General features: G+C 37.3%; 1 protein-coding gene across 6 annotated transcripts; it reads left to right on the top strand.

Moving 5' to 3' along the window:
- The first annotated feature begins 7,982 nt into the window (after nucleotides 1-7,982).
- On the top strand, nucleotides 7,983-21,131 carry LOC310733878 (acylamino-acid-releasing enzyme). Of its 6 annotated transcripts, XR_014535903.1 has the most exons (26): nucleotides 7,983-8,136; nucleotides 9,322-9,403; nucleotides 9,478-9,510; nucleotides 9,608-9,661; nucleotides 9,752-9,895; nucleotides 10,672-10,798; nucleotides 10,985-11,060; nucleotides 11,160-11,235; nucleotides 11,319-11,437; nucleotides 11,649-11,783; nucleotides 12,222-12,313; nucleotides 12,387-12,424; nucleotides 12,553-12,674; nucleotides 13,229-13,289; nucleotides 13,716-13,810; nucleotides 13,920-13,977; nucleotides 14,090-14,178; nucleotides 15,208-15,346; nucleotides 15,453-15,536; nucleotides 15,910-15,990; nucleotides 16,088-16,176; nucleotides 16,415-16,608; nucleotides 16,905-17,007; nucleotides 17,151-17,257; nucleotides 17,533-17,691; nucleotides 19,364-21,131. XR_014535903.1 is itself a non-coding variant. In XM_083555362.1 (25 exons), exons 4-25 carry the CDS (start codon nucleotides 9,655-9,657, stop codon nucleotides 17,639-17,641), a joined length of 2,145 nt encoding a protein of 714 aa, XP_083411488.1. In that variant the 5' UTR covers nucleotides 7,983-8,136; nucleotides 9,322-9,403; nucleotides 9,478-9,506; nucleotides 9,587-9,654; the 3' UTR covers nucleotides 17,642-21,131. The 6 variants fall into 6 exon arrangements, 5 of the variants coding, with proteins under 5 accessions (XP_083411488.1, XP_083411489.1, XP_083411490.1 ...); XM_083555362.1 differs by having other exon boundaries at nucleotides 9,478-9,506; nucleotides 9,587-9,661; nucleotides 17,533-21,131; XM_083555363.1 differs by having other exon boundaries at nucleotides 17,533-21,131.
- Nucleotides 21,132-25,051: the final 3,920 nt, after the last annotated feature.

Raw genomic sequence — 25,051 nt, 5'->3', positions numbered from 1 at the left:
TGCTTTTTTCAGAAGCATCTAGCAATCTTTGGATAGCTGTTGTTTCTCCACCAATCTACTGACTATTCCACCTCCACGCCTCATTATGTTTTCTGTCATAGTTACCGATGCGGCCAACTACTGTTGTGGCTACAGCCCACTTGATGTGGATCGAGCTGTGCTTGGCAGTACACTGATACACCATCGGTGTGAACAGTAGTGGGTTGAGAACATAGTCCTGGAAGGCACCAGTACTCCATGTGGTGGCCCTGGGGGTGCTGTTCCTTATGAAAACTGCCTGATGTTCATAATCCAATTTCAGAATCAGCAAAAAGAAGAAATGTACCACTAACTTGTTATATTAACTGGTGAGCTGAAATCATTAAGCATTCTTACATAGGTCAGGGATGGAATGTGTGGAGGAATCAGGACTGGAAAAAGTGATATGGAAACTGTAGGGAATCTGTATGCAGAGTGTCCCAGCACAGTGATGAACTTTTCTGCAGTGTGAGCGCTGTTCATAAGAAACTCCTCCTGTACTACTTCTTTCTTCAGTGGAACTGAATGAGATTAACTCCCAAATGAGTGCTGCTGTAACCAGTAAGTCATGAAGAGGACATTGTTTATTGTCCAGAATTACTTCTTATTCTGCCGCCAATGCAAAACTGTCCAGAGAGCAGCATCTCCATCATACTACTGAAAAAAACGACTGATACCATCTGCCATAGACATGACCTCAAAAATCTTTCTGCAAGCATTAAAGGCCCTGAGCTTTCACAAAAAATAGTCAAAAGTACTGACCCCAGATGCTAATGGGTCTGGTTGTGGTCCTCTTTCTTCTGTAGTTCACCAATATCTCCTTGGTCTTGGCCACATTGGGGAGCAGATGGCACTACCCGTGGTTGCTGAACACTTCCTTCATGCAATTACTGAGAAAAATGTCCTGGTATGTTGCCAGGTTCATCAGTTTTGTGTCAGTTGAATTATGATAGTGTCTTCTTAACAGCAGCTGTGGAAATGCAGAGTTATAGAGAACTTATATATTTAGCTTTCTGAGTTGACAGACAAGATATTTGCAGTGGTGGACAGAAAGGATTTAAATGTAATTTATTACTGTAATGAAGGAGCTTTTTCACATGTGCCTTCTAGTTAAAGTTGTACAGAATGTCTTTGGATGTCGTAGCATTCAATTTCCCTTTTATCAAAAATTGGAGATGAAAGCCTGTTCCAACATGACAATGACCAAATGCACAAAGGGAACTCTATGAAGATATGGTAGATATCTTCTGTCCTTAGTCCAACTCAACACATTTGGGACTAATTGGAACGCTCTCTTCAGGCCTCCTCATTCTACATCAGTATTTGACTTTTGTAACACCCTTGTGGCTAAATAACCATTCATTTCCACAACCACACATAAAGTCGAACACCTTTCCAGAATAGTGGAGGTTCTCATAACAGCAAATGGGGACTAAATGTGGAATAGGATGTTCAAAAAGCACATACACATCTTATGGTCAGGTGTCTACAAATTTTGTTTTATGTCCATACTTATAATCACTGAAACCACCATTAATCCTGTAGTATGAATTATGTTATGCCATGTTTCGGTACTACTGGAGAAAATGGAAGGTTAAAAAATCACCAGTAAGTATGTATTTGTTTGTAGTGGAACCAAACTGTCTCAATCAGTTGCTTGACAGCTTTTTTTTCTTCTCCAGTTTATAATGCTGGTAAAGAGTTCATAAGGGACAATGAGAGTGGTTCAGTCATTTTGGTCTCACATGGTTTCAGTCTCCACTTCCCTTTATCTTGTTTAAAGCTTATGTTTCTCAAGAGTATGTGTCTCAGTAGATACTGAAGCCTCAGTTACCATAATGAAGGTTCTATTGTTCATTAGCTTCTTGGTCCCTGTACACATGAGAACCGATGTGCCAGTGGCACATCCATCTGGAAGGAAATGTTCTGTATATGCTAATGATCAGCGTTAGCTTGTTAGTACTCTTGAAAGTACAGTAGATATTTAAGGTATTTATTGCAGTAATGATCGCAGAACGTTTAAAGGTTTTTCTTTGTTCTGCAGTGCTCTGAGCGTATTAAGCAAAGTCTACCTGACAAAATAATTGCCATTGTCTGGGGAACTGGTGCAGGCACATGTAAAGCAGTGTAGCCCGCTGTGTGAGTTTCAGCAATCTGACTGAAATAGACCGGAGTGAAAAGTGTGTAACCACAGACCACAGCATGATTTGGAACTATGATTTCTTAAGTAAAAGAGTTTTGTTTGTGCTTGTGGAAAAGCCCAGCTGCCTGTCTTCTGTGAAGCAGGTGATGCTCTCATTACAGACTTAAATGCAATCTGAAATATTATCTAAATGTGTAACTGATAAACAGGCATGTAACATTAACTAAAGCTTCTGTAGATTTCTATCCAGGTATTTTAGCATTGAGTCATTTGTTTCTCTTGAACTTCTGTTTAATTGAAGGAATCAATTCCCAAGTACAAAGAAAGTATGTTTTAAAAAGGTTTGATCTATTTATTAATATTTGATCATAGTAAACCCGTTTAATGCAATAATTATTTTTTTTTCAATTAGGTCAATTTAAAATCTTTAATTAAAGTGAGGTCCCCTGGTGGTCTAGTGGTTAAGATGCAGCGCTCCCACCGCTGCGACCCGGGTTCGATTCCCGGTCAGGGAACCATCCCCAGCCACTCTTAGTGCCGGTCCCAAGCCCGGATAAATTGGAGAGGGTTGCGTTAGGAAGGGCATCCAGCGTAAAACATGTGCCAAATCAAACGTGCGGAGGATCCGCTGTGGCGACCCCTAACGGGAGAAGCCGAAAAGAAAGTTTTAATTAAAGTGACGTGCAGAAATACAATTGCGCCCCTGGTGGCTTAAAATATGAGAAATCTGTACAGTACCTTAATTATTTTACTTAAATTTATTTTCATTTTTTTAAAACGTATTCTTGATTAATTCACGTACGTGTTTCCATTACATCTGAACATTTTATTTACCAGATATACTTAGTAAAATAAAATTATTTTTCACACCAATTTTTTTGTTCAACTATATACAGTACAGGATACATTAAAATGAAACAAGGTTCTCCCAGGACCAAGGTGCTACATAAAACAACCCACATTAACACTAAGGGAAACCAAACTAGGACAAAGAACAAAGCTATACACAGGACTACATAAAGTGCAAGTGGGCAGATGTGTGCAAACAGCATAAAAACACAGTGCAGCAGATGACCAGTACAGTAAATGTGTCTATATAAAAAGAAATACTGTACATTTAGTTGGCAGCAGTTATTTGTCAAGTAGACATTTATTGTAGTTTCAACCATATACAGAATACTGTACACAGTGAAATTAAACAACGTTTCCCCAGCACCAAGGTGCTACATAACACATCATAAATGAACAAAAGTGAACTGGCAAGTAACACTTCAGCAGTACAAAAGCTTTGTGTAATGCCAATAAACAGTTCATATAAAAATAAATACAGTATATGTGTGACATAGAATGTACATTTGTGTAGTCGGTATGTATGTGCGTGTGTGTGTGTGTGTGTGTGTGTGTGTGTGTGTGTGTGTTCTTGTTCTCCTATCCCGGTGGGGACTTGAATGCACACTGACTCATGGGGACCCATGTCACCGTGGGGACCTAAATTAAGGTCCCCACTGGCAAAGCCATTCAAGCACCTCCCAAACAGTGTCTAGACACGCCCAGTGAGGTTTTCTCTAAAGACCCCATGGGGTCCATTTTCAAGACAAAATCTGTGTGACTGTGTAATCTATGCACCCCTTGAGGTCACACACGGTATTGCCGACCCCACGTTACATTGTTCTGGAAGTGTGTCACATCCTTCCCACTCTCTAGTGCCATCTATTGGTCAATAATAAAATATAAATGTAATGTATATTACACAATAGATTATTATACTATTTACTTATAAAAATGTATAAAATTTAAGCTAATTATTTTTGTTAGATTACATGAAAATGCATTAAATAATTTGAATATAATGGATCTGTTAAAACTGAAGCCCTTAATGTTATTTATTGTTGATCTGTCTATATTCAAACGCTCATTATTAATGGCAATAGGAAATTAATCAAAAAGAGGTTGGCCAACTCCAGGTCTTTCAATCCTAATTTAGCATGGACTGTTGTATGCCAGGGGAATTTACATTCATTGATTGTAAATTTAGGTTCAAAAATACTTTAATGTGATTTGGTTTATAAAATATATTATTATTAGTAGTAGTAGTAATTTATTATAATTTTTTTAATTAATGATAATTAAATGATAATACACTTTTTTCACTTTCTGGCTGAGCCTTTTTGCATAGATAAAACAGAGAGTTTACTTTTAACAGAACACTAATAAACTTCCAAAAAAAATGTTTTACAAACCACCAAGTCCTGAAAATATACAATCGGTGTACCTAAAATTGGCAGCTGCTATTTTAACACTACTGGATTATATTATAAGACGAAGAAGACATGGTGTTGAAGTATGGAAAAGAAGCCATGTTGGTTTTTTAGGCTTATTGACTGCTTGCACAAGACTCATCTGGTAGCTCGGTTGGTAAAGTGTTGGTTTACCGATCAGCAGGTCTCCACAAGGTTGGGGGTTCAAGCCCTGTTGTCACCAAGCTACAATTTTATTTCTCTTGTGAAATCTGTTTGTCTACTTTGTGACATTAAACTGTATATATATTTGTTAATTTAAGAGACCTGCTTAAAAGATTGCTTTATTTCTTTGTCTTTTTTGACAGATTGTTTGGCCTACTTTTAATATGAGTTAGATAGTGTTGAAGTATGGAATATGGAATAGAAGCCATGTTGGTTCATTAGGGTAGCCCAGTGGGTAAGGTGTAGGTTTACAGATCAGCAGGTCCCCACATGATTCTGGGTTCAAGCCCTGCCATCGCCAAGTCAAATTTTTTTTTTTAAATATAATAGTTTGTCTACTTTGAAGTATGAAAAAGAAGCCATGTTGGTTCATTAGGCTTATTGACTGCTTGCACAAATCAGATCTGGTAACTCAGTGGGTAAGGTGTAGGTTTACCGATCAACAGGGCCACACAAGTTTGGGCGTTCAAGACCTGGCGTCGCCAAGGTAAACTTATAATTTCTCTTGTAAAATCTAATAGTTTGTCTACTTTGTTACATTAAACTGTAAATCTTTTTGTTAATTAAAGAGACTTGTTTAAATGATTGCTTTATTTCTTTGTCTCTTTTGAAAGACTTGTTTGGCCTACTTTTAATATGAGTTACATGGTGATGAAGTATGGAATAGAAGCCATGTATGTTCATTATGCTTACTGACTGCGTGATCAAGACAGATCTGGTAGCTTAGTTGGTAAGGTGTTTGTTTACAGATCAGCAGGTCCCCACACGTTTGGAGGTTCAAACCCCGTTGTCACCAAGGTAGACTTTTTATTTCTCTTGTGAAATCGAATAGTTTGTTTTCTTTGTGACATTAAACTGTAAATCTATTTGTTAATTTAAGAGACTTAAGTTTAAAAGATTGCTTTATTTCTATGTCTTTTTTGAAAGACTTGTTTGGCCTACTTTTAATATGAGTTACATGGTGTTGAAGTATGGAAAAGAAGCCATTTTGGTTCATTAGTCTTATTGACTGCTTATACAAGACAGATCTGGTAGCTCAGTGGGTAAGTTGTAGGTTTACCGATCAGCAGGTCCCCACAAGTTTGGGGGTTCAATCCCTGTTGTCACAAAATAAAATATTCTTTTTTCTTGTGAAATCTAATAGTTTGTCTACTTTGTGACATTAAACTAAAAATCTATTTGTTAATTAAAGAGACTTGTTTAAAAGATTGCATTGTTTCTTTGTCTTTTTTGAAAGACTTGTTTGGCGTACTTTTAATATGAGTTAAATGGTGTTGAAGTATGGAAAAGAAGCCATGTTGGTTCATTAGGCTTATTGACTGCTTACACACGACAGATCTGGTAGCTCAGTTGGTAAAGTATTGGTTTACAGATCAGCAGGTCCCCACAAGGTTAAGGGTTCAAGCCTCGGTGTTGCCAAGATAAAGTTTTGATTCCTCTTGTGAACCCCAGCCTTTAGGGTTGCACAAGCCAGTGCATTCTAAGTGTCAGTCCCAAGCCCAGATAAATGTGTAGAGTTGTTAGGTAGGGCATCCAGTGTAAAAACGTGTCAAATTGAACATGCGGATCATGAATACTGATGATCTGCTGTGGAGACCCCTAATAGGAGAAGCCAAAAGAAAGTTTTTGTAGTCAGCTAATGTAGGGAATTATGGAAAAGCTAAAGGCAAAATGCTATGTTATGAGACACTTTTATCACAATTACTAATTACTTTTATTTTATTCAGGATCTTCACAAAACCCACGGAGAAAGTGGTTACAGGGGAGATCCAGGCTGTGGAAAAGACTTTATTGGACTACATCAGTTCTGGCAAGATTTCTGGTAAAGAACAGTGCATGGAGTGCACTGAAAAATCCCCAGCAGCACTTTAAGGGAGAGGTTCAGAGGGAGTCAAATTTTATGTAAAAAATCGCATTGATTCCATGAAGCGAAAAATTTTAAGGAGAAAACCCTTTAATAGATGTTTTTTTTCCCCTATATGTTTGTTAAAGGCAACATGTTTAGAAACATTTTAGTTCAAGTTGCTGACGAATAGATGTTAAAGAGAATTTAGAGGTCACAGATTTTTGTTTTTGTGGAATTGCCCAAATGTCCAAACTTTTCAGGTGGTTGTTAATCATGGTTTTACATCAAATATCTTCTACTTCTACCTAATATTTATATAGATATATTATATAGCAATATATATTGCAACACAGTTGATCACATGCATGTTCTGTTTTAATTTAAATAGATTCCAGTATGCACAGATCATTATTTATTTTAGACCATGACGGTGTAAATAAACATGAACATTTCCTGCTTGTCATATAACGAGTGTTGTAGATACCAAAATGTGGAACTTTTCAGACTCTCAGAATTGAAGAGAATTGAATGCGTTAAACAGGAAGTGAGGTAAGGCTTTTTTACTGTTTACTTTCTTAGAAATTGTCTATTCAAATACAAGAGATGATGGGAAATAGTGAAAAGCAAAAAAAAAAAAAATAATAAAATACAAAAATAAAAACAGTTAAATTCTCCCTTTTAAACAACACTTTAGTTATGGTCTGAACTTAATCTTCATCTTCGTTAATGTTACACACAGTTATAATTGCGTATTAATTGGATAATCTGCAGATAATTAATAATAGTGACACCTAGAGGTGGTTTGTGGTAAGACAAAATAGGGATCACCACCAGAATAGAAAAACTGACAAAAATTGAGCTCTCTAAACTTGTGTACTTCTCAAAATATGATTTTTGGGAAACAAAAAATCCAAAAGAGACGTCTGACTTAAAATTGTGGCCTTAATGTATTTAGAAATCAATGTCCCCTCAATTAACCACCCAGTCAGGAGTCCCCACTATGTAGCAAAAACAAGTGTGTGTGTGTGTGTGTGTGTGTGTGTGTGTGTGTGTGTGTGTGTGTGTGTGTGTGTGTGTGTGTGTGAGAAAGTCATTCATCTGTTCAGGCCCTAGGGCAGTGGTCCCAAGGCCACACAGAAAGAACAAAAACTTTATCAATTTAATTTTATTACTATTTTATTGACACATAATTTGAAAGATGATCACTTCTGCCAATGCCAGTTTTCCACACTTGTTCCAATCACAGTTGTTTTCTATGCACCAATGAGTCGAGTTTCATTTTCAATACATACTGTATATAATAAGTGAATTAATAATCAGTCATATTATATGTTTAATAGTAATATAATATGCATATTATTGTTTTAAGATATATGCGTGAAACTGGTCCGTGGTGCAACTACTGTCCTAGTGGACGAAAAGATCACTGCCCCATGCTTAACCATACAGCCGTTTTTAAGCTAATACACAACTGCTTCACTAGGAGGCGGTAACGCGCAACAGAAGATGTATCTTTCCATAACGAGAAGAAGAACAAGGAGCAGACACCGGCCACAAACACAAAGTGGAGCTGCTGGACAGTGTGCGCGTGACCCTTCACTATTGACGTTCTTTATGAATCCTTTAAATTCGCATCCGCATTTTCGCAATGTCTGATATTAAACTTTGTAAGTATGATCTTTACTTAAGGGGTTAGTTTTAACATTAAATTAAATCGGTTTTCTCCAACATAAGATTTTATAATAACAAGTAGGGCTGCAACCAGCATTTTTTTTTTTTTTCGAACAATCGGGTAAAAAATATTATGTTTTGCTTATTATAACTAAATAAAACACCAATTTATGGTATTTATGTGTAACAATGTACTTAAAAAAATGCAAAAGCAGCATATTGAGTTGAACTATCTTTAATTTTTATATAAAAGCTTATAGTGAGTGTTGAGGATTGCATGGGACATTTGAAGCAATTTGTGTAAATTACATTTGCATTGTTTTTAATGAGAATTGCAGGGGGCAAGTTGACAACCATCCTTAACCATTAAACCATTTTGTTTAAAAAAAAAAAAAAAAAACCCACACAGACATTGTGTTAATTTGTAAAGATCTGAGCATCTAGAATATCTAATTCATTTAATTGTGTATAATAATGAAATAATATATGCACAAATTAAATATACAAGCATTTGAACGTAGTAAAGCTGCAGGAAATCAGGTACAAGGTACAGGTACAAGGCTGCAGTTACAGAAAGAATGAAGGAAAATAAATGGCTGAAACTAGGACACTGACATTTACTGGACTGACTCTGGAGTCCCGTCCCGTCCCCTGTGCCCCCGTGCCCATGGGATACATGAAGGATAAAGTTGTAATAAAGAATTTAGGTGACATGACATGACTGCTGTGGTCAAGCCTCTGTAACATCAACATGCAGAATATTGCAAGAAATGTTTTTTTTTTCAAAGCCCCAGCCTGATTATGTTTTGAAATTGCAGTTTGATGGGGGAACTACAGCCACAAATGTGTGTTTATAAAAGACTGAATAGACCTGAACATCCAACTACAATCTTTTTTCATGGCTCATATTCCTGCAAGTGATTTTTGGTTCGAAATAAATAGTTTCCAAAAAATAAAAAGTTCCTGCTTAGTATTAAGTCAATCCAAAACCGAATGCCATTTTAACATCTAACATAATTCCAACAATAACCAATTTCTAAATACAACCAAGAATACAGCTGCAAAATTGTATAAATACTGGTCATCTAGTAGAAGCTGAGATGTCTGAGAGTCGAGCAGAAAATTAAAGGGAAAATGTTTCAAATGTAAATTTATATATAATATCTTATTGACTCATACAGGTAATACAACCTGACATAATTGTGGCCAGAGCTCCAGCCCATTTCAGTGCTTAAGAGGTCACAAGTGGACAAAAAAAAAAAAGTAAGGCATAGTATATTGTTTATACTAAAATCTGAAAAATTATTGACATGACCAAAGATGATTTCTGCCTGCAGGGGTTTAGCCTTAAGCTCATGCACCTTAAGTGGGTATGCAAATGTATTTTACTAAGCATCACATAACTTTGTACATATATGTATTATTTATTTGTTTTCCCCGTCATAGTTCTACACAATCTTTCAACAGAATGTAAGTCTTGTGAGTGAGTGCTAAACCGATTTATCTGAGCTGATATGAGCTGTAAGTGTAAATGTAAATTCTGATGCATTGATTGGAGTTGGTGTGTAGTCAGTAAAGCCACTAAACAGGAGTTTCTTGTATTTTCTGCAGATAATGATATGATGATGGAGGACGGTATGATTAGAGATGTGTTCAAAAGCTATAACAGATATCCTGTTCCTGTTTCTGCCTGCATCACTACTGAAAAAGCCATCGGGTCAGACACCAAGACCCAAAACCTCACCATAAGCACTGGTAAGTAGTTTCTTGTTTCCTGCATTAACAGAATTAAACTGTTTACTGTATTTTTCGGACTATAAGCCGCTACTTTTTTCCCTCGTTTTGAACCCCGCGGCTTTAACAACGATGCGGCTAATTTATGGATTTTTCCTCGGTTTCACAAACTTCAAGCCAAAAAACTGCGCGACATAACATTAGACCAATGAAATGTCTGAATGGAAACGAAAAAACACACCTCACCTGTGTTCTGAGCTGCATGGCAAAGAAATCATATAAGCACAGACAGGTTTTCAATACTTGTGCTTTTTTATTTTTCTTGGCAACAGCGTTACGGGTTAGTCAAAGAAACTTAGAAATGAGCATTAGAAAATAATAAGGACATATTCCTTTGTCTTGCACACGCAGTAATACCGGAAAAATGCAGGCTATTCCCAAAATGCCGCTCTGCTCTTAAAGGAGCCACAACATATTTCACCCGTTACACCGTGTAACAGACACTGTCTTTCGTTAAAGCCTGTATAATGTTCATTAGTTTCAATGTAGACTTACATTGCAGTGTAAGTCTACATTGTAGACTCAAATGTAGCGGCTTATAGACAGGTGCGGCTTATTTATGTTCAAAATAAAAATCTTTGTCAAATTCAGTGGGTGCGGCTTATATATATATATCATTGGATGCAATTTACAAATGCATCCAATGAGGCCCAGTGTCCAGCATATCATGGTGCAGTGTGGAAACTCTCTCATTCTGTCTCTCTCTCTAAGGAAAAGTTATACATCTCTCTTTTCAGAGTGGAGTCAGTGTGATGTTGACAGAGGCGTTAGACTGCGCTTTAGTCGGCACTGGAATCTTCGCTGTAATGAAAATTCTCCGGAACAGTTTGTGTGTCTGGGACCTTCAATAAACACGTATGGAGAGTAAGGCTATGGCACATACACACCCAAAAGCTACAGTGTATGAGTGACCTGTGCACTTTAACATCCATTTGAACCTAAAAAACATGACTTTTTAATAAACATGCACACTTTAATATGCATAAATTGTATGTGTTTAAATGCACATAAATATCTTGTATTTTAAGCCACATCTTCTCAAAACTGCAGGCTGCTTAGTAGCCACGCCCCCTCTGGAGGACGTCGAGCTGTCATCCGAGATAGCGTGGGGTGTCAGTATCTTGAGGTATTTATGACCATGCAAAGATAGAGCACTAAGCTATCGGTGTATGATTAGCATTTTGTTTATTATTTTTTTTAACTTGGGTGAATTGTCAATGCTCAGGTATGGGGCTGCAATGGCCTGGAGAGGAGCTTGGACCTCACAGCCCTGAACAAACATGGAAAAGTCTATGAAGATGGTATGGACACCTTTGTGTAGCGCTTATCATGTTTTGGGATGTTGGTCCTGCAATTACATTTAATAGTGTGTTTGTGTATTCAGCACAGTTTGCCTCTCTAGTTTGGTCCCCATGTGAGGAACATTTACTTTACATAGCAGAGAAGAAGAGGGCAGGGCTATCAGCCAAGGACAGTGGAAGTTTGGGTGTGCTTGAAGAAGAGGTAAGTAGATATTTTTTACTACTTTCTGATATACTGAAGGGTCTCATCCTATATATATATATATATATATATATATAATATAATATAAAATGTATATGTAAGTATGTATTTTTTTAATGTAATAAAACTGATCATCTTATGACTAGATATAGGTTTTACTTCATATAAAGTGTTTTTCTTAATTATGAGCGTGCGTGTGGTTGGTTTTCAGGACAAGAATATATATGTGGAAGACTGGGGTGAGGGTCTGGTTGGTAAAAGTGTCCCAGCATTGTGTATTGCCAATCTATCTAAAGGAGACGTGACCATGTGTCCTGGAGTCCCACCTCATGTGTCACCTGGACAGGTAAGCGACTATTGATAGTTTATATTCTAATCATAATTTCCCAAACTCTGTCCTCTTTCGATGTCAGTGACACAATTGCACGAAGACAGAAACCGATTTTGAAGTCATGCTCAGCTGAAGGCCATGGCAGATTTATCTCATGAGTAGGGAGAAGCTGCATGACACACAGAACAGGTAGCCACAAGAAAGAGAGAAATGAAGCAGGCTTCATATAAATTTGGTCATAGTTGCATTTTTTTTTTTTTATTATTAATTGTTTTCTACTTTTCTGCAGTCAAAACGGGCCAAAAACCACATTAACTGATCATTTTTGGAAGCTGATGAGTTGCGTCAGGTTTAATTAAAGAGAGGAAAAATGTAAACCTGCGTTAAACTTGCAGTAACAATGTAGATCATTTGTTTTTGTGACTTCACTCACCTGTAAGTGCTGTCACTCAGGCCCTGTGGACAGGAGATGGCAAGGCAGTGATCTTCGTGGGCTGGTGGCATGAACCATTCCGGCTAGGCCTGAAGTTCTGTTCCAATCGGAGGTGAGTTAGCATTCTAACCACATCTACTTGTTTCTATAAATTTTAACTATTAATGAGCTTTATTTTATTTCAGATCAGCTGTCTTCTCCACTGACTTGAATGGAAATTGTGGTAAGATTTGCTATGTGCAACTGACTACCACCTGGACTACATGGTTTTGTAAATAATCCTTGCATTTATGATTTACTGTGCATACTATATATTTTTGGGCTCTGTGTTTGACCTCTGACCTACATTAGAGCTCCTGTCATGTGATTCCGGCTCAGTGATGAGTCCTCGGTTGAGCCCAGACTCTCTCTGGCTGGTCTATCTGCACGGAAAAGCGTTCGGCCCACATCATCAATGTCTCCGCATGATGCTGGTAAACACTTTTATGCAAATAATTGTATGGCAGTGATAGTTAGAAAGAGGATGTTTTGGTAATTTTAATGGAATTTTGTATGCAATTTCTTGTTCCTATAATTGGCAGGGGGAAAGTTTAAGCTTTATACTATAAAACTTACACAGCTGCACTGATATGAGCATCTGCTTGATTTCCAGGATAACAACACTGATAAAGATATAGGGCCAATTGTATGAATACAATTATTATTTTTTTTTTATCTTTTAAATTTAAGTGCTGTTCAGATAATTTGAGTTGATCATTCAGTTTATAGTTTGGTAAAAATGCAAGCAAGCATATAAAAGCACATTCGGGCAATTGTGACATGTCCGAAAATATATTGTGAGATGTTGTGTATTTGTATCATCACTGGCCGGGCCTACACATAAAACACTTTTTCATCTGCTCACATACACAGACAGGTTTTAATGCTAGCAGCTCAGATTCAGTCTCTCTCTCTCTCTCTCTCTCTCTCTCTCTCTCTCATTTTCTCTCTCTCTCTCTCTGTCTGTCTGTCTGTCTGTCTTTCTCAGTATGACATGAAGAACGGAACTACTTCAGTCTTGGTGGATGTAGTGAGAAGAGCAGAGGAAGGTACCTGCACACACAGGCATTAATGCTGTTTATCGGCAAGAATCTGGCGATATGACGTATCACAATACGGGGGTTACGATACGATATTTTGTGATACATTGCGATACTATAAGCAAGGCGATTGAGGTTTCCTCTCAGGCGAGAGGAGGGAAGCACACCTGCATCTAATGAGTTGCTTGTTTACTCTCCTTTTTATCACTGCAACAGAGCAGACTGACTGATTATTTCATCAGATGCAGGTGTGCTTCTTACCGTTCGCTTCATCCAGCTCCCCCTTCATTCGCAAACAGGCCCTGTTCCGCACGCCTGCTGCCACACTGATATATTGAGATATTTCTTATTTCAGGAATTGGATATAATTTTAGGAAATCTGTAATTGCTATCTGTAGGTGCTATGACATCCAAATATGTACAATGTGTATGCAGGTCAGTTTATGGGTCTGTATGAACCTCTTCCTCCTTATTGCTGGTCTTCAGACAGTGAGCGAATCTTTTTCAGCAGCGCCTGTGAAAACAGCAAGGTACAGAAAAAAACAAATGCACAGGTTATAAAGGAATGTCCTAGAACCCTGCTGTTTGTGTTCTCAGGCTGAATATTGTAAAAGAAACCCATGTTTTCTGCTCTGCTAGTTGCTGTTCTCAGTGGAGAGACAAAATGGAAGAGTAACACCACTGCAGGACACTGCATGTATGTATGTATGTGTGTTTCTTGTTGCCACGTGTGTATCAGAATTATTTAACACAATGTGTTCATTTTGATTGATGTTTGGTTTTAAGTTTGTATGTATGTATGTCCTCAGGGAAAGAGTTTGGGAGTGTGAAGCTGTTGGCAGTAATGAAAGACCTGATGGTGTTGTCCTGCTCTTCTCCTAATCACCCCCCTACCATGGTACACCTGACCGCACCCTACAACACATACTACCTGTAGAGCACATGATTTAACATGACAACATGACTCTTAATGTAAATGACTGTATCTGGTATTATACCACTGAACAGTTTATAGTCATTTAAAGTAATATTCTAATATGTAGTGTACATAACTTTAGTAATTAAATTCCACACAGGTTTGTTTATGCAAAATGAAACATTGAACTCCCTTACAACAAGGGGAGTTTGACTCAGGGGTGTTACCCAGGTGGCAAAAGAAATTAATCCGTACTACAGGCTAAAAGAAACTAATGTGTCAATGAATATGCACAAAGGCGAAGTTCGTGTCTCCATAGTGCTTATTATTTCCTGGTAAACTTTTAAATGATCTTGAAAAAAGTCACCACGTACTTGCCAAATGTTTTGTCTGCAAGCTGTGTCGCTCTCACCCCACAAGTCAAAATATTATTTATGTCTATCTAATTGATGTATTCTCCTTATGTTAAACTGTGTATGTTGTACCAGCAGGACAGTCCTGCCCTTTGTGCTGTACTTTATTTGGGTCAGTTTTGTCTGCACAAACCTGCATGTTTCCGATTCTGAAAAGATTGTACGTGTAGTGCAGCAGCCTGCGGGATTTTAATGTGCATGATAGTTACAGTTACTGAGGTGAGATGCATCACTGGAAGCACTTTCTTGGTAAAACACACAAAACAAATCTTACTTATAATCCATGTGACTATGCCAGTATAGAAGTGAATTCTACTTGTTGCACATGCCCTGCGAATGATTTGTCCACCTCTGCAGACAATACAAAGCTTAAATAAATACTGAAGTCCAGTCTATGTGTTCAGTTGTAAATGAATCTGTATAATACATGGTGTCAGAGATCAGCATAGAAGCATAAAAGTCTTAAAATATCTTTAGACTTTCATTATAATTGAGGTTGATGGCAAAAACCTTTATTTTTTATTTTTTTTATACAGAAATGTATTGCATGAAATATAGATGTGTATACTCTTGAAAATATGTAACTGTGTGTGTGTAGATTGCAGGATTTATACCTTATGGAAAGCGTACACAAACTGTACAATGGTCTCAACTGGGTGGCGCTAATACACACGAGAGCTTTGATTGGGAGCCGATGATAATCGCTCCTACACCAGAAGAGGAAAACCACCATTTCTGTGAGTACCATTTCTGATTGTGTAATAGATCTGCTGAATTCGAACATGTAGTTAACTTAATCCTCTATCTCTCTCTCTTGCTGTCTCTCTCTTTCTCTCTCATTAGCTGGCTTAAGTTTTGGTGCCATGCTGATGAAGCCAGCAAGCTCTTTTAAGGCTATGAGGTTTCCTCTCGTCATCTTCATTCATGGTGCAGGCACACATATTTTACATTGTATATTTTCCCAGCAGCCAGATACTATTTCAGAATTCAGATATTTTTATTAATTTTTTAATTTTTTTGCACAATTGCTATCTGTCATATCCATGCCTCTTTTTTATATATATTTAATTGTATCCTATGTATTTTTTTATAGTTATATTTTACATGTATATATTATAATTTTATACTTTATATTTTATAATTTATTTTTAGATTCTCCTTCTATTTCCATTTACATGTACATTCTTCCGTATTGAACAGTCGTAAAAAGCATTTCACTGCCTGCCAGACTCACTGTTTAAACGTGTATGACCTCACATTATATTAGAATTTTTTGTGCTAGCTGTTATTGTATGTGCAGGAGGACCTCATTCTCATTTTGCTGCTGAATGGAACGTCACTGCCGCAGCTTTGACCAAGCTGGGTTTCGCTGTACTTATGGGTAAGTTTTACATTTCGGTGATTGTTATATTTGTAGCCTAGTTATGAATATGGTTCAAGCCTTAAATGAATAACTGGATAATTGCGTGTGTGAATAGTTAACTATCGAGGTTCCACTGGTTTTGGTCAGGACAGTATCGATTCTCTCCTTGGAAACATCGGCAGCCAGGATGTCAAAGACGTACAGGTTCGTGCAGAGATGCTGAAACCTGTGTGTTTAATCGCATACAATCTGCAAGTGATCAAATATATTGTTTTTATATACATTTTCGTAGAATAATTAATAAATCACATTTATGTACTTTTTGTTTGTTTGTTAATGTATTACATTTGAACTCATGGGTGGAAAAAAAAGGCAAAATCTTAACACAAATCTATAAGTTTTATTCAATTATTTATTTTACCATCTATTCTATTTTACCCAGAGGGCTGTGCTGCATGTCCTGCAAAGTAACAAGTCCCTTGACCCTGATAAGATAGCTGTCATGGGTGGGTCTCATGGTGGATTCCTGGCCTGTCATCTGGTTGGTCAGTATCCAGACTTCTATAGAGCATGTGCAGCACGGAACCCTGTCATCAATGCAGCCACACTGCTCGGAACCAGCGACATCACTGACTGGTATATTTATTACGAACAAAGTACACGAAAAAATGTAGAACCTGTGAATTAATGAAAACCCTAGGAGCTGAATGTTTTAATGCAGAGATTACAGTCTACAGGTATAAATGATTAAGCGTTTAATAAAAATGATCATGAAGGTTTACATTTAGTATGTTCTTAAAATGATCAATCAGGCTTAATAAATCTCATGTTTTAGTTCTGACTGTAGCAGATAGCAGCATTGCTTCAGACAGTAGATGATGTTTATATTGTTGTAGTAAATTAGATGATATGTGTTCTGCTGTACTCTTCAGGAGATATTCCTCTGTTGGACTGGAATATAGCTTTGACCAGCTGCCCACTTCACAAGCTCTGACCACCATGCTGGAGAAATCACCTATAGTTCATGCAGCCCAGGTACACACACACGCACACACATTTTTGCTTAACATTTCTATGACTACATTACTGAAAATGGCACGTTGCATGCTGCATATTCCTTAAAGTGTGTGTGTGTGTGTGTGTGTGTGTGTGTGTGTGTGTGTGTGTGTGTGAATTAGATTCGCACTCCAGTGTTGCTTATGTTAGGTGCCAAGGATAAGAGAGTGTCGCCTTATCAAGGTCTGGAGCTTTACAAAGCCCTCAAGAGCAGGAATTCACCTGTCAGGTAGAAACGCACACACAAATCATAATGAATACAGTGGTACCTTGACCTACGAGTGCATTAATGTAGGGTTTTCCGAGGTACGAGTCGTCAATCGGTCGATTTTTTGCTTTGTTACGCGAGCAAAAAATTGAGGTATGAGCGTAGGTCAAGGTACCACTGTAGTTTGCTGTTGAGACAACCCGTGCACTTCCTATATTTAATTCTCTCTGTGTGTCTTTTACTTTCTGTCTCTCCGTCTCTCACTTTCTCTGACTCTCTCACTCTTTCTCTCTCAGGTTGTTGTGGTATGATGGTGATGGCCATTCCTTGTCTAAAGTGGAAACTCAGTCAGATTGTCTCCTCAATGTTGCCCTCTGGTTCAAACAGCATTTAAATCTGAACTGAATTTCCTCCTGGTTTGTATTAAGACATCGACATGGTTGCAGCTGCTAAATGTAAGACTTTGGAAAGCAAGATACGGTTGCGTGCTACTTAAAGAGCATGAGCTATGAAGGCTGAGCAGGAAAAGGAGGACACATTTACTAAAGATTCAGGGCTGCATCTCAAGCCACATTTTACAGATTGGACTAGATGCCTAAATAGCAGTGAAACTATTGATATACCAATATAACTATGCTAAAATATAACAAATATACACCTGACCAGGCATAACATTATGACCACCTGCCTGATATTGTGTTGGTCCCCCTTTTGCTGCCAAAACAGTCATTACCTATCAAGCATTAACAGCATTAACTTCTTCAGCAGTTTGAGCTACAGTAGCTCGTCTGTTGGATCGGACCTCACTTCCTTTCTTTCTCTTTTTTCTTGATAGGCTATTGCCCCTCACTGTGTGATTAAACTTATATTGTGTTTAAAGTTGCGATGTGGTGAAGTCAGACATATTGCCAAAATTGACCTCCCCCACTGACTCAGATTGTTGGCTTGACTCAGATCATATCAAGGACTGCAACACTTTTGGTTACCATTTAATACTAATGCTAACCACTAGGAGGCAGACCTGCTATTCCATTTTCATTTACACAGAACAAAGCCAGAGAAGCTGAGGTTGTCCATTAAAATGTATATGAGACTAGTATAAATATATTCCTTTTTGTGTGTGTTTTCTTTTAGTTGCAATTAAATTAAGATTTTTTTTTTGTGTGTTTCCTTTATTGACGGTTCATTTGTAAAGTGATCTGTTGAATGTGACAGATTTAAAACTTGGAAAATCATTAGATCTGATTTATGAGGAAAAAATCTTTTTCCACTTAGTGTGGAAACAAAAGAAATGTAAATAAAATAAGCGTTTATTTTCATTAAAATTACTCCATTGCAGCTGGTTAAAACTGCTGTTGATTGAAGTAAATGTAGATACTAAATTTATCCATATAACAAACTTTGATAAGTTTTTGACATTTAGACTGGCTAAACAAAAATGTGAAAAATAGCAGTGTGTGCTTCAAAAGCATTTCATGGACAAGAGAAATCATCTTTTAAAATGACTGCTTCAGAAAGACTGCTTGAGGGAAAAAAAAAAAAAAATTTTAATCCAGATTTTGTGGATTCTGATTTATCAGTTCCCAGAAAACAGATTACATGCAGTTAAATTAACTCCAGATAGACTCGGTCAGGATTGTAGGTATTTGCAGCGAACTTGAAAATCCCTCATCAGTCTTCAGCGAAGCCTTAAAAATGTGATCAATGTAAAAAATTACATGCATCTGCTTTCAGTACACCGGGACAGGATGTGAGATCCGAGCATTGTAAGATATTCATCAGTTTTTTTTTTTTTTTACACTAGTAGAAGGTATTTGTGGCATTTATAAAGTCTTTTTATTTTCTATTATCTTATAATTTTGTTGAAAGCATTTGCTTAAGCTTGAGTGAATTCAAATGAACCGAAGCTGTTATACGTCCCCTCTCTGCTCTCGTAAATCTATTTGCCAGGCATTAATCGACAGTAGTCTAATAGACTAGTGTGAAGCAGCTAGAAATGCAACTTATGAATTGAAAACAATTTAACCTGCTCATTAGTCAATGCATATAACAAACAATATGAAGTTTGTTTTATGACATCCAAAATCATACATATACCTCCTACTTTTACACTTTGTTTTTTCACAGCGGAGATTGGTTCAATTTAAATCGCTTTGGCTGTCAAAGACTTGGTGGCTGCACACTACTTTTAAGGTAATTCAAACATCTGCAGACTTTTTTGCACACCCACAACCTCGTGCACAACCCACAAACCCAACAGTGGTGGTTCAATGGTTAAAGCCCTGATTACAACTAACCAGAAGGTCAGGGGGTTGAAGCCTAGACTTTTTGGTCTTTAACACTCTCTGCTTCAGGGGTGCTCTATCATGGCTGACCCTGCACTCTGACCTTGTGCTTTGACCCCAACCTCCTTGGATATCTGAAGAAAACAAATTCACTGTGGTGCTCTGTCTGTGACAAATGAAGGCTTCTTCCTCTTTTGTTCTTTTGCTTTGAAAAAACTGCTACCTTGGCAACCCTGGTATTAATTACACCTTGGAAATAAGCTGTCCAGATTTTCTATTTTTAATGTTTGTATGTTTTATTGTATGATCTGTTTCTGCTCTGCTGAAGTATTATCCTTATGAGATAAGTGCATTTAGTGTTACTTTAGACTTACTCATTTTCTTTTTGTAGTTTTGTTTATTTTATTGATGTTTACCATGTTAAATTTCAGTGCCATCTTTCAGTAAAGAAAATTTAGCATATAGTACTGACTTCACAGTCAAGGAATACTATATATATACAGTACATCTGGAAAGTATTCGCAATGCTTCACTTTTTCCACATTTTATGTTACAGCCTTATTCCAAAATTGATTCAATTCATTAATTTTCCTGCCATAATAATGACATTAAATAGGTTTGTTTGAAATCTTTGCAAATTTATTCAAAATAAACAAAAAAAAAAAAAATCACATGTACATAAGTATTCACAGCCTTTGCCATGACACTCAAAATTGAGCTCAGGTTAGGATCCTGTTTCCACTGATCATCCTTGAGATGTTTCTACAACTTGATATATAGCCTGTCTATATGAGGTCCCACAGTTAACAGTGCATGTCAGAGCACAAACCAAGCCATGAAGTCCAAGGAAATGTCTTTAGACCTCAGAGACAGGATTGTATCAAGGCACAGATCTGGGGAATAGTATAGAACATTTTTGGCAGCATTGAATGTCCCAATAAGCACAGTGGCCTGCTGAGCAGACTGCCAGCCAAACAGTGATTGGGGGAGAAGGGCCTTAGTCAAGGAGGTGACCAAGAACATGGTGGTCACTTTAAAAGCGTTCCAGCATTTCTTTTTGAGAGAGGAGAACCTTCCAGAAGAACAACCATCTATGCAGCACTCCACCAATTAGGCCTGTATTGTAGAGTGGCCAGACGGAAGCCACTTCTCAGTAAAAGCCACATGACGGCGCACCTGGAGTTTGCCAAAAAGGCACCTGATGGACTCAGAATATAGGAAACAAAGATTGAGCTCTTTGGCCCGAATGCCAAGCACCATGTCTGGAGGAAACCAGGCACTGTTCATCACCTGGCCAATACAATCCCTACAGTGATGCATGGTGGTGGCAGCATCATGCTGTGTGGATGTTTTTCAGTGGCTGGAACTGGGAAACTGGTCATGATTGAGGGAAAGATGAATGCAAAAATATACAGACACACCCTTGAAAAAAACCTGCTCCAGAGCTTTCTGTACCTCAGACTGGGGCAATGGTTCATCTTCCAAAAGGACAATGACCCTAAGCACATTTTACCAATAAAATGAATGATAATTATTTATTTTTTTTTGTTTCTGAAATGTTTCATTCTTATCTTTCTGTAAATTTAAAGTAAAAAAATAAACCCCCTGAAAATTTTTTGTCTGTGCTTTTTATTTAGAAATAATTTTTATTTAAACATTATATGCCAACAGTTGGCATTGTTGCAACATGACTCCAGGGTCCAATATATTTTTATTATATGTACAAATTGTTTTAATTGTCGAATGTGTGCATCACAGCGGATTTTAGTTCTTGATTTGAGACTTGGCGCTTCTGTAAAATCAATTTCTAGTGATTAAAAATTATTCTACAGTATAGTTTTTTTCTAAATAAAGAAAGGAATTCATGATTAAATATGTTGTCTTGAAGGTTTTAATTTCACCTCTTATTTATTTATGTATATTTTTTTATTAAAAATGGTCAAACAGAAACGTGGGCTGCATTAAATGCATGTTAATAAAATTAGTGCCGTTACTTACTCACTCACACACCTAGCTATCTACACACACACACACACACACACACTTTAAAGTTTCAGATCATCAAACTAATTTAAATATTAGTAAAAGATAACACAGGGAAAACAATCCAAAACTGCATGGCCCTGTGTGGAAAAGTGTGGCCACCCTTAGCAGCAACAACTGCAATCAATCTGTTAAAGCGTTTTGAAGGAATTTTGGTCCACTCATCTATGCAGAATTGTTGTAATTAAGCCACATTGGAGGGTTTTCGAGCATGAACCACCTTTTTAAGGTCATGCCACAGCATCTCAATAGGATTCAGGTCAGGACCTCGACTAGGCCACTCCAAAGTCTTCAATTTTGTTTTTCTTCAGCCATTCAGAGGTGGACTTGCTGGTGTGTTTTGGATCATTGTCCTGCTGCAGAACCCAAGTTCGCTTCAGCTTGAGGTCACGAACAGATGGCAAGACATTCTCCTTCAGGATCTTCTGTTTAACAGCAGAATTAATGATTCCATCTATCACAACAAGTCTTCCAGGTCCTGAAGCAGCAAAACAGCCCACAACATTACACTACCACCACAATATTTTACTGTTGGTATGATGTTCTTTTTGTGAAATGTGGCATTACTTTTATGCCAGACGTAATTGGACCCATACCTTCCAAAAAGTTCAACTTTTGTCTCGTCAGTCCACAGAGTATTTTCCCAAAAGTCTTTGGGATCATTAAGATGTTTTCTGGCAAAACTGAGATAAGCCTTTATGTTCTTTTTTGCTCAGCAGTGGTTTTCATCTTGAAACTCTGCCATGCAGACCAATTTTGCCCAGTCTCTTTTTTATGATGGAGTCATGAACACTGACCTTAACTGAGGCAAGTAAGGCCTGCAGTTCTTTGGATGTTGTTGTGGGGTCTTTTGTGACCTTCTTGGATGAGTCATCGCTGTGCTCTTGGGGTAATTTCCTGGGAAGGTTCTCCACTGTTCCATGTTTTGCCATTTGTGAATAATGGCTCTCACTGTGGTTTGCTGGAGTTCCAAAGCTTTAGAAATGGCTTTATAACCTTTTCCAGACTGATAGATCTCAATTACTTTCTTTCTACTTTGTTTCTGATTTTCTTTGGATCTCAGCATGATATCTAGATCTTTTGGTTTACTTCACGTTGTCAGGCAGGTCCTATTTAGGAGATTTCTTGATTGTGAACAGGTGTGGCAGTAGTCAGGCCTGGGTGTGGCTAGAGAAATTGAACTCAGGTGTGATAAACCACAGTTTTAACAGGGGGCAATCACTTTTTCACACAGAGCCATGTAGTTTTGGATGTTGTTTTCCCTCAATAATAAAAACCTTCATTTAAAAACTGCATGTTGTGTTTAATTGTGTTATCTTTTACTAATATTGAAATTAGGTTGATGTTCTGAAACATTCAAATCAGGAAACACTTTTTCACACCACTGTATGTTGAGTCTGGTTTCACTAATAACAAACATGCATTTGCAGTTTGCCCAAAGCATCTATATTTGTCCATGTCCATGTTGATTAGAGTATTAAAAACTTGAAAAGTAATTATTTAAGGTACATTTAGAATATATAAATATATGCAATTAAGTTGTGATTATTTACAAGTTAACTCATGTTTGCACATAATATATATTTTTTAATATGTCCCATTCCATATTTAGTCCCTATTTGCTGTTATAGTAACCTCCACTTTTCTGGGAAGATGTTTCACACGATTTTGGAGTGTGCTTGTGGAGATTTGTGTTTATTCAGCCACAAGGGTGTTAGTAAAGTCAGGTACCGATGTAGGGTGTGGAGGCCTGGATTCATTCAGCATTCCAATTCATCCCAAAGGTGTTTTATAGCTTGAGGTCAGAGCTCTATAGCAGGCCACTCATGACCAAGAACTTCCACTTTGTGTGCATGGGCATTGTAATGCTGGAACACGTTTGGGTCTTCTAGTTCAAGTGATGGGAAAATGTAATACTACTACTTCTATAGACATACTATACAATCCTATATATGTGCCTCCATCTTTCTGGTAACAGTTTGGGAAAGAACCACATGGTTGGAAATGTCAGGTGTCCTATTACTTTTGTCCATATCATATATTTTGTCTTGTGAAAGCATTGACCTCCTTTTTTGTGGTTATTTGGTTTCCTCCCTCTTTTTGGAAGGGAGATTGTAAATGTGATGAACTGTCTTCTCATCCACCGTGTGTTCCATTCTCTTATCCAGTGCTCCCTGGATAGGCTTTAGATAGTGTTTTTTGAATGGATGAATGGTTATTTAAATTAGGATATTAGCTCATCTTTACCCTTAGGCTTAGGTACACAAGGCACAAAACCTATTAACAACCACAGTATCACTAGTCATTTATTTATGTAAGAAGTTGTTTTTGAAGTGACATGATCATACCTAGCTCAAATTGTTTCCGACACATTTATTAGAGCATGAATTTTGTCTGTAATGCTATGGTTAAAATGTTCGCTTGAGCATGTGGTTTTGGTTAGTGTCATGCTTTGGGCTTCGTAGCTCTGTTTCAGTACAGAGCATGGTGCTGATTTTTCCGGTCAGTGGACGATGATGCTATTTGGCGTGAACACATCACTGCTGGTAATTCAACACAACATTAGGGATGAATTGCTGCATGGTGTCAGTACACTAGAAACTATTTATAATAAGAATGACCACGTTGGCTGCTGCACTAGCCTTAGTAGTTGCCAGTATATTGTTTACTTTCAGAGTCAGATGACAGATGTTGATAATGTCATAGACTGTCAAGGGACAGAAGTGTAGCAGATTTAGAGAGCACAAAATGAATGATGGTGGGTTTTGCTTCTGCCAGAGCCTCCACCTTTGTGGTATCGAATGATTTGTGGCCTAAATATATTATATGATATTTCTACAGCATACTGCATATTTTACCTCTTTACATCTTGGTGTCTTTGTATGTTTATCATTATGTTTATTCATTCTAGTCTGATATCTGGATTTGTGTATGCTTGATGTTTGCCAAAACCACCATTGAGAAAGGGCATGGTTGGATTTGGTGGATGTAACAGAATGTCTGTAAAAAAGAAATGAAAATTTGATCCTTCAAGAACCAAACATTTGATGTGTATGTATTATTTAGGTTTATTTGTTTTGTCAGATGACTATATTGCCCACCAGGACACAAAGTATTTTCACCACAAACTAAAAGAACTTTAAAACTTTCCAAATTAGGAAGTTAAGGAAAAATTCTTGGTTTGTGTTTCCTCTATACTATTGGGAGTGTGACCATTACTTTTTAGGTTGCCTGCTCATGTATAAAGCTATCATGCTTTGAACCCATTCCTGAGAATGACATAGTACATACTTCTTGAACAAAATATGATAGCACAAATGTTCAACATGTTCTTGTCTGTCTTTCCACACAAACTTTAGAGAAAGAGAGAGAGAAAGAGATAGATATATAGATATAAATATTATATTCATTATATTGATATTGATATGTACAATATTCATATATTTATTTGTACAAATAGACCATTTGCACGTTTGGCAGAGCTGAT

Source organism: Silurus aristotelis (genome assembly GCF_946808225.1).
Source record: "Silurus aristotelis genome assembly, chromosome: 11".
Classification (NCBI taxonomy): domain Eukaryota; kingdom Metazoa; phylum Chordata; class Actinopteri; order Siluriformes; family Siluridae; genus Silurus; species Silurus aristotelis.
The sequence above is the reverse complement of the archived record's forward strand: the minus strand, read 5'-3'. Positions and strand labels throughout refer to the sequence as shown.